The 9,326-nt window shown below is 52.9% G+C and overlaps 1 protein-coding gene across 4 annotated transcripts; it reads right to left on the bottom strand.

Moving 5' to 3' along the window:
* Window positions 1-391: 391 nt before the first annotated feature.
* Window positions 392-9,005, bottom strand: LOC116838047 (uncharacterized). Of its 4 annotated transcripts, XM_075062104.1 has the most exons (3): window positions 7,431-9,005; window positions 6,482-6,549; window positions 392-4,963 (listed from the first exon to the last, which is right to left on the bottom strand). In XM_075062104.1, the coding sequence occupies exon 3, from the start codon at window positions 4,947-4,949 to the stop codon at window positions 4,044-4,046; it is 906 nt and encodes a 301-aa protein (XP_074918205.1). In that variant the 5' UTR covers window positions 4,950-4,963; window positions 6,482-6,549; window positions 7,431-9,005; the 3' UTR covers window positions 392-4,043. The 4 variants fall into 4 exon arrangements, with proteins under 4 accessions (XP_074918205.1, XP_032658932.1, XP_074918204.1 ...); XM_032803041.2 differs by lacking the exon at window positions 7,431-9,005 and having other exon boundaries at window positions 6,482-7,257; XM_075062103.1 differs by lacking the exons at window positions 6,482-6,549; window positions 7,431-9,005 and adding an exon at window positions 5,556-6,108.
* Window positions 9,006-9,326: the final 321 nt, after the last annotated feature.

Below are 9,326 nucleotides of genomic sequence, written 5' to 3'. Positions count from 1 at the left end.
TGTGAATTGCTGCATGTGGCCTTGAGTTCTGAAAATTGAGTACATTCCCTGTGCCCACAGGGCCTCCCGCGTGCTGATGGGACACTGCTTCTGAGGGCCATCGCAGCTCTGGGGCTAAAGGTTTCCCATTGGCTAAGTGCATACGATTGTGTCTCCCAAGCCCCAGTGACCACCACAGTGATACTGCCTCAAGCTAATGGAGGGTGGTTGTTTAGCTGAACTGACAGAAGCCAGTGATTTAAGCGCTGAAGTTCCTGGGCTGTGAGAGTGCGGACAGCCATGTCTATGCAGCCAGTTCGTTACACCTAACTGGGGGCTGACGCTGGAAGATCATGGGTGAGTCGCGATCAGGACAGATTTTCACCTAAATCAATGATCACACAGCGCAGAGTTCCTTTCAAAACACACCTTCCTTTATTGATCTCTAGCATTCCAGGTACAGTACCAGAGAGACGCCCCATCATTTCCATCCCCAATTTAATTGCTGCTTCCCGCTAGGATTAACCCTCACCAGACACACCCCTCCCCTACCAGCTCCTGTCTTATTTTCATATCCTTTAATCAACCCATCTCTACCACTTCTTCTGCCCAGGCAGGGATCACTACAAGAATTCAAACAGAGTTAAAGACCCAGGATCCTCTATAGAAATACGAGCCAACACATGCCTCTTAATCAGGAATATGGCACTCTCCAGTCACAGAAATGGTACCTGTGCATTCCCAAAGAAACTTACCCAGCCAATTCTCTGGGGTTACAGACAACATTTAGATTTATTTTTTAAATAAAGGGTGTTGGGAGGGTGAGTATCTCAAAAACCTCGTACCGATGGGAGTGTTTGCCCGAATCTCTGACGATGAGCTACATGTGCTCTCTCATCCGGGGCGGTACCCTATCCCCTGGTAGGATGAGGGTTATCGTATTTGCTCCTCGGTCACTAGGGCCTCAATCCTGCAAGATGCTTGGCACGCTGACTCTGATCCAGCAAAGCCCTTATGCCCTTGCTTAACGTTAACGTGGTGAGTGATCACGCTGACGCCAATGCATGTGCTAAAGCGCTCTGCTTTGCTGGATCAGGGCCAGAGCATTCAGCACCTTGCAGGACAGAGCCTTTCTGCTCCTGTTCCCACTGACAGCAATGACAGCCTGTCCACTTATTTCATTAGGAGTTGGACTGGGCCCTAAAGTCTGATCTCTGATGTTAATCTCTGGATGTATCAGCTGTTATGACTTGAAATCCATGGTTAATTCTACCCCAGTACAGCTCCACTGAAATGATCTCCCTTCTCCCAGATGTTTAATATTCATTCCCCTGTGGCATTGGGAACCCAGTAAAAATATGCCCATGGGGAGACCCAGAAAGTGAAAATGGCTAGAAACTGAAACTGACCAATCTGGTTTCATTGTCCAGGCAGAGTGACAGGTAACATTGAGCAAAATAGCAGAAAACTATGAAAGGAAAATTCATTTTTCAAACCATTCCTGTTTCGCTCATCGGAACGGCTGTGGGTGAGATGGGCAGGAACTGTTTGTGTTGGACAAGTCTTGAGTTTTATGCTGACTGCACTGATGGCCTCTCCCAGGGGAAACAGTGAATTCTTGTCCTCTTCACATGCAGCAGAAACTTGCCTCCTTTTGGAACATTAATGAAACTGTCCCCTTCTGCCCATAATCTTCAGGCATAGAACAGAAACATCACAAACCCAAACAGAAAGGACCAGAAGAGACTAGAACAGGAGGTGGGAAATACCACAAAGGGAAAACAGGGATGCCACTGACATAGCAACGCTCCCTGAACTGGCCTGTAACAGCAACCAGGGAGCAAACACTCCAGTGCATCCGCTTGGCAATTTCTTGCTGTCCTGTACAGCAACAGGAGCGAATAAGATTTCTCCAACATACATGACATTTGTGTGATATCTCTCCTTGTGTTTTAATGGACTATTTTCCCACCTTCAGGAAGTCTCAGGCTTATATTCAGAATTACAGGTTCATGGAATTTAAAGCCAGAAGAAATCACTGTGCTTCTCTAGTCAACCTCCTGCACTGGCCGGTCACAGAACTACACCCAGTGATTCCTGCAGAGGAGAGAATTAGTCTTAGCTTATCTCCAGTTCTGGGTAAGGGATCTCACTCATGCAGATTCATTGGGGAAGATTTATCTTGTGAGGAGCATGCCCCCCCTCGGGGCATTTAAATGGTCTCCTCTGGTATGGATTCTCTGGACCATAATGAGGTCATCTGACAGCTGAGGCATGTCCCATGCTCAGAGCGGATAAATGGGGCCCTGTCTTTGTGGATTTTTTCAGCTATCACCAGGAACATTCTCGGACCAAGCCTTTCTCACATTCAGTTCATTGGGATGGTCTTTCCCCAGTGCAGGTTCTCTGGGGTTTTGTGAACCTGCTTCTCCCTGAAGGGTTTGCAGCGAGGACTATAGTCGCTTAGTCTCTCTGTGCAGGGTTCCTGGCGATTTAGAAGAAATCTCTCATCTCTGAAGTTTTTTTTAATGGATTATGAGGATAACAGTTTCTCTGGATGGATTCCAGGGGGTGGGTGAGATCCTGCTTCAGGTGCCACCTTCTCTCCTGTGTGGTTTCTAGGAGAGGTGGCTGTGGGCTGAAGCTTTTCCCACATACAATGTATTAATATTTCACATGAGTCATGAGATCCTGCTTCTTTTTCACACTCATCGTTCTCGCTCCCTGGGTAAACGAACACATTCAGAGATTAATTCATGCGCGAGTGGAAAATTTCCAACTACTCGGATAATGCAAACAATACAGAGCACATATAAATAGTGCTTTACGGGCCAGTGCCAGGGCCAAACTGCCAAGTGAGAGCTGGGTGCGGGGATGCCAGGCAAACATGACTGAGAGCTGCTGTAATTTACACAGCCCTGCAATGGTCACAAGGCGCTATTAATTCAGGCAAGGGCTGGGATGGTGCTGCCACATCTGCTTTCTCTGGGCGCACCTCCCTCTGCTCTGTTCACGGGCACCAGCCACCCTCACTGCATTCCCCTAACTCAGAGCTGCTTGTACCTTCGTGCTTCCGCTATCCCACAAGGGGCTGCAGCTGAAGCACCTGAACTGCCCAGCTGAGGGGATTTAACCAACACTCCACAGGCCATGTCTAACTGGCAAAAAGTGTGCAGCTGCCCTAATCCTTAATGTGGAGGAGGGGCTTATGGAGAACCTGGATCCCAGCATGCCTGGCCTCAACCTGCTCTGAGCAGCCAGGCCAATATCCGTATAGATGACCAGGGCCCTTGCGGCCCACGCTGTAGAACACTGGGCCTGCAGTGATCCCAGGGCTGAATTTTGGCCAGGCCAGAACTACGGGCTTTAAGGTCCTCAAGGCTGCAATGCTCCAAGAGGGAGAGAAAGCGAAGAGAGCTGTTCCTAGTTTTCAGGGGTGCTGGGCATTCACAGCTCCCATGGGAGCCAGCAGGAGGCGTGGGTGCTCAGCACCTCGGAAAAGCAGGCCAGACAGGTTTGATCCTGCAAGATGTCAGGCATCTCCAATGGAGGCTGAAGGATACTGATGGGACTCAGCACTTCACAGGATCAGTCCTACAGCAGCAGTAAAGAACTTCACCGTGAGCCTCCCTCGTTGTTATCTCATCTGCTCCCAAGCGCAGGGAGCCAAGCGAGCTGGGACAGGGACAGGGAGCTGGAAGAGGGACGTGGTGGAGAGTGCCTTGCTGCAGGGCAAGGCCATCACCATGGAGCCGGGGGGCTGGGACTTGGGATTCCTTCAGGGGCTTCTATGTGGGGTGGGCACAGAAGAGCACAAACCTGACCGGCCAATGGACAGAGGAGCTGTACAGGGGGACCCAGACTCACTGCATGAAGACAATCAGTATCCCTTGTGGGACACCAGGGTGTATAAGGAGTGACTGAGGCCTTCCAGACACTCAGAACGTTCACATGGAGTCTCCGCCGTTCAGCCTCTCGCATCCAGTGCAGTCATGGGCCCTCTGGGAGCTCCCAGCAGAGTTCAGAGCTATCCGCTCTGTAAAGCTTCTAGCATGATGTCAGGCTCATGTCAGGGCTTTGTCTCCCAGGTGGGTTCTCTGGTGCGTAGTCAGGTTTATCTTCTGCGTGAAGGTTTTCCCACACTCGGGGCAAGTGAAGGGGGTTTCCCCAGTGTGGATTCTCTGGTGGATTTTCAGAGACCCTTTCTGGCTGAAGCGCTTCCCGCACTCGGGGCAGGCGAAGGGCCGCTCCCCAGTGTGGATGCGCTGGTGGGTGACAAGGCCGCTCTTGCAACTGAAGCTCTTCCCGCACTCGCCACAGGTGAATGGGCTCCCCCCTTGGTGGGTCTTCTCATGCGTCACCAGGAACGTGCGCTGGCTGAAGCTCTTCCCGCACTCGGCGCACTGGTAAGGCCTGTCCCCGCTATGGGTCCTCTGGTGGCTGGCGAGCGTCTGCTTCTCCTTAAAGGACTTGCCGCAGTCGCTGCATTCATAGGGCCGCTCCTCCGTGTGGGTCCTCTGGTGGTTGAGGAGGAACCGCTGCTCCCGGAAGCTCTTCCCGCACTCGGGGCAGGCGAAGGGCCGCTCCCCGGTGTGGATGCGCTGGTGGGTGACCAGGTTCTGCTTCAGGCTGAAGCTCTTCTCGCAGACGCTGCACTTGTAGGGCCGCTCGCCCGTGTGGGTGCGCTGGTGGATGATCAGGTTGTGTTTGAGGCTGAAGCTCTTACCACACTCGGGGCAGATGTAGGCCCTCTCCCCCGTGTGGTTCTTCTGGTGCCGGGTCAGGCTGGGCTGCTGGTTGAAGCATTTCCCACACAGAATGCATTTGTACTCCCGCTCCTCCGCCTGGCTGTGGATTATGAGGTTTCTCTCATCACTAAAGCTTTCGTCACAAGCCGGAAACGCGAACGGCCTTTCTCCAGCGGGGGATGTCAGGTGAGTCATGAGATCCTGCTTCTGATCCACACTCATGGGACTCTCATCTCCTGGGAAAACAAACACACTGCAGAGATTAACCCAGGCCCCGGTGGAAAAGTGCCATGAACACACCATTTAACACTAAACAGACTCCTCACTGCCACTCTCAGCATCAACAGCCATTAACTCTGCCTGAAAACATCTGGGTTTTATTATTATTAACCAGGTCCCCGTTCCATTGATTTCTCCACTTCTACTCGGAATATCCCCAGTGCGGTTTACAAATACAAACTGATACAGAGATTAACAGGATCACGTGGAAATGCAGCCTCCCCTAGGGTGTATACAGGAATACGGGAGCCCTAAAACACCACACAACAATGCTACACAACAGCTGGGCACCCAAAATGAAGAATCCAATTTCAGCAGTGGGGGGAATTTAAATAAGGAGAATGTAACCACCAATCAAGTCAACCAGGGCACTGACTCTTCCCAAGCATGCCCTGGCCCCTGTAATGACAATCAGTGATCAGGGCCTGGCTGTCTTTTAGACCTCACCCAAAGGATGGTACCCATAGCAACAGTAACCCATGCACGGCTACACGGTGGTATTTACTCAGTACTGGAGTAGAGGGAAGAGGGACATCTGTTCAATCTCACCACGTGGTCCTACCACATCTGTGTCTCCTGGAAGGTCTCCAGCTCTCCTAGCCTGATGGCTCAGTGTGAAGGCATGATGGGATCACAGCCCAAGGTGCCCTGGCTGGTGCCTGTGGGGGTTCCTCATCGTTTGAATACACGGCAACCTGAGGGACGTTGTCCCGTTGCATGAGGAGGCTTTTTATACTTAGGGTGACCAGATGTCCCAACTTTAGGGTCTTTTTCTTAATATAGGCTCCTATTACCCCCCACCCCGGTCCCAAGTTTTCACATCTGCTGTCTGGTCACCCTGAGCATACTCTAAAGCAGCTGAATTGGGATGCCCAAAATTTCCCGAGCACGCGACTGCATGGAGACCCAGGAGTCCAAGTGACGAATGTCCTCTCCACAAAGCCAGGCTGGTATCAGCCAAACTCCACCTTCATATTGCAGCCCACAGAGACTACAAGTCCCAGCATGCAATGGGCCACAGTCGCAGCATGCAACCAATCAGGCTCAGCCCTGGATCAGAAAGTACCGCCCACTGGGCCCTGTGCAGCCCGTAGTGCTCGGGGCTGTGCTCCGCGTTTAGACAAGGCAGGCAGCGTGTGACATCCCCAACAGCCAGGAGCCCCACAGCGCCCGGCAAGGCGGGTTAACCTCCTTCCACACTAGTGACTTGCCCAAGGTCACGCAGCCAGGCGGTGGCAGAGTTTGCACTGCAGCCTCTGGGATAGCAGGGGCTGCGCCAGTGGGCTCTGCCTGGGGAAGAGCCGTGTGAACGCACCGGCGTGTGCTGCCCCCCCCCCCGACACCCACCCCCACATCTCGGCATCCCGCAGGGCCCCGGGCATGCAAAGCAGCAAGTGGCGGTGCCGGATCTTAGTGCCGCCCCTCCCCTCCCACGCGCGTTTCGTTCTGCGGAACATCCACGCGAACGCCCTTACCCTGATCCAATTTCACTCCGGCGTGGCCGCGCGCGGACACTGCTCCGGTCCGTGACCCGCCCAGAGGGCTGTGTACAACCACCCAGGCCGGGCTGTTCCCCGGGGGACTCCCCTGGTGCGAACGGACGGGAACCGGCTGGAAGCGCCCGCCCGGAGCAGAGTTTGCGGGGCCTTCCCCGGGCTGATTCCCCGAGCCGGTGAGGTGCGCCGGGCGCCTGCTAGGCTGCAATGCGGAGCTCGCCGTGTCTCGCTTCGCTTTCTCCTCTAACGGCAGCAGGGCTCCCCCGGTCCGGGCCAGGGGAGGAAGCGGAGCAGGACAGGCTGGATTCACCCCGCACGGGCTAGTGGCCAGGCGATGCTGGGAAATCAGCTCGCCCTTGGCGAGTCACGCCGAGCCTGCTCCATTGTGCGGGGCTTTCAGACTCACACCCTTGCAATGCATCCCTGGGAGCAGCCGGAGCACTTCCGGCAAGGGGAAGGAGGCTGCCTGCGATTGCTGCAATTTCCTGTTTTATCGCGGGGTGGGAAGGGCTGACAGGTCTCTGCCATGGAGAGGGGGCTCTGGCCAGACAAAGTGACCCCCAGGATCAGGCCGGATAGACGAGCTCGGTGCAGTGCCACAGCTTCTCTCTCCCCACAACAGAAGTTGGAGCAATAAAAGATATCACTTCCCCCACCTCATGTCTCTCATCTACTGGGACCCACTGGCTACAACACCGCTGCAGACACGCTTCTGTCTGCTGTAGGTCCATGATATTGTATAGTATCCTCCAGATCATCCCACTTCCCCTGTGCGGATCAATCCACAAAGCGACCCACAAAGGGGTAAAATGAGTTTGTGCCTTTTTTTAAAAAAAAAATATGATGTATAAAAAGAGGCAGCTCCTCCCCCCTTGCTTTTTACCTTAGAAACTTAGGTCTTATCTGATCTGTTTTTTTCCTGGAAGACTCTGTGGATGACTAGAAAACTCTGAATGGCTGGAGATGTTCGAATACTGTGAAGATGAGGATGGTATAAGAAGACAGACGGACAAACAGAACTAGTCTTATGGCACTAGAGAGATCACACATGTGACCATTGATTCATTGAGTGGGGAGATAACTGTTATTCACTTTGGTTTTTGTTTGCTTTTGTTGACACATTTAACTCAGGTGCCCGAGAAAAACTTGGAAGAAAGTTGTCTTTGTTAAAAATTCAGACCTGGCCTCGATCCCTTCTGTTAAGGGTTAGGGAAACTCACAATCTCTATTGGCCCCCTCTGAACACTGCTGCTAACAACATCTTCCTGCTTTGGGTCATCCTGACTTCATCCAACCCCGCTCAGTCCCTCCACTGGCTCCCCCTTCTCCAGTGCAGCCAACACACGCTTCTTGTCTTTCCCTGTAAGGCACTTTGTGACTTAGCCTCACCCTCTCTGATCTGGTATTTTACCCCCCCTTTGCACTGCCAAATAACCCAGCCTTCGCTGTCCACCACTCAGTGTCAAGCCTCAGACAAAACCGTGCTTTCTGCAGTGCTCCAGGTAGAAGTTCCCCAGCAAAATCGGTCGAGCTATCACCCTCTGCCTGTAAATCCCTTCTGAAAACTCACCTCTGCTGTGGTGCCTAGAGTTCTGCCAGTTGCCACAGGGAGGGGAAAGGATGAAATGTAGCCAAGGTTAGAGGACAGCCTGGATGTCGTATTCATAGATTCCAAGGCCGGAAGGGACCGCTGTGATCATTTGGTCCGACTCCCTGTATAACACAGGCCAGGGAATTACCCCCAGAATAATTCCTAGAGCAGAGCTCTTTAGACAGACAGCCAATCTTGGTTTCAAATGACCAGTTATAGAGAATCCACAGGACTAAATGGTGGTGAATCATCCTGCAATTTACATGATTGAATCATATCCACGTGTTTATAACATGCCCATCACCGTAGTACCTAAGCAAAACCAATGCACTGGATTTGTAAAGAAGCCTGTACCAAGCCCCTTTTCCCCCAAGTATGTTTTCACCTGCAGTAAATATTGCCAGAATGTTTGCACCACACTTCAATCTTGGTGCAGGTACTTCACTCTCTAAATGCTACAGTACAGTACGTGCCCACCGCTAACAGGTGCCCACCAATATTGGAGGGTGGCCCTGAAAAGCTGTGCCCACGTTTCACTAATGCAGCAGTCCCCAACCTTTTTGTCTGGTGGGCACCAGATGAAGGACAGTGGTGGCGGTCGAGCATCCGCCAAAATACCTCCGAATTTCGGCGGCATTTCAGCAGCGACGCCTCTGGATGACATCGCTTGTAGGTGGCAAGGGGTGACATTGAGAGGCGTTTCAGCGGATGCTCGACCACCGGCCAGGACGCGAGCGCATTTAGATGCCCACGCGGGTGCCATGGCGCCCACGGGCACCGCCTTGGGGACCGCTGCACTAATGCTGGACATCAGAGGACTCCACTCATTCAAGTGGTTCCATTGAGGGCTGGAGGTTCAGACTAGAGAGACCAGATGTCCCAATTTTATAGGGACGGTCCTGATATTTGGAGCTGTTTTCTTAGATAGGCGCCTATCACCCCCCACCCTCTGTCCCGATTTTTCACACCTGCTGTCTGGTCACCCTCGATCAGACCCCTGTTCTCTGGTTACTTATTCGGGAATATGAAGAGACTGGTCTGTAATGCAGGGGAGGGGGGGGGGGGCTTTGCTGGCCCTGCAAGCGTGGGCAGGTTTGCCACAGCAGCCCCGCAGAAAACAAAGGGTTTGCAGGGCGGCTCCGTGGGCTGATGGGAAGTGTAGTTCTCCCTCCCGGATGAGGTTAAAACCAATCTGTGCTGTGATCCCAGGCAGCTCCAGTACCTTCCGGGGAA

This window comes from Chelonoidis abingdonii, chromosome 2 (genome assembly GCF_003597395.2).
Source record: "Chelonoidis abingdonii isolate Lonesome George chromosome 2, CheloAbing_2.0, whole genome shotgun sequence".
Classification (NCBI taxonomy): domain Eukaryota; kingdom Metazoa; phylum Chordata; order Testudines; family Testudinidae; genus Chelonoidis; species Chelonoidis abingdonii.
The sequence above is the reverse complement of the archived record's forward strand: the minus strand, read 5'-3'. Positions and strand labels throughout refer to the sequence as shown.

Bases quoted from the DNA above. Each gene is read 5' to 3' on its own strand.
- LOC116838047 (XM_075062104.1), bottom strand. From the start codon at position 4,949: ATGAGTGTGGATCAGAAGCAGGATCTCATGACTCACCTGACATCCCCC.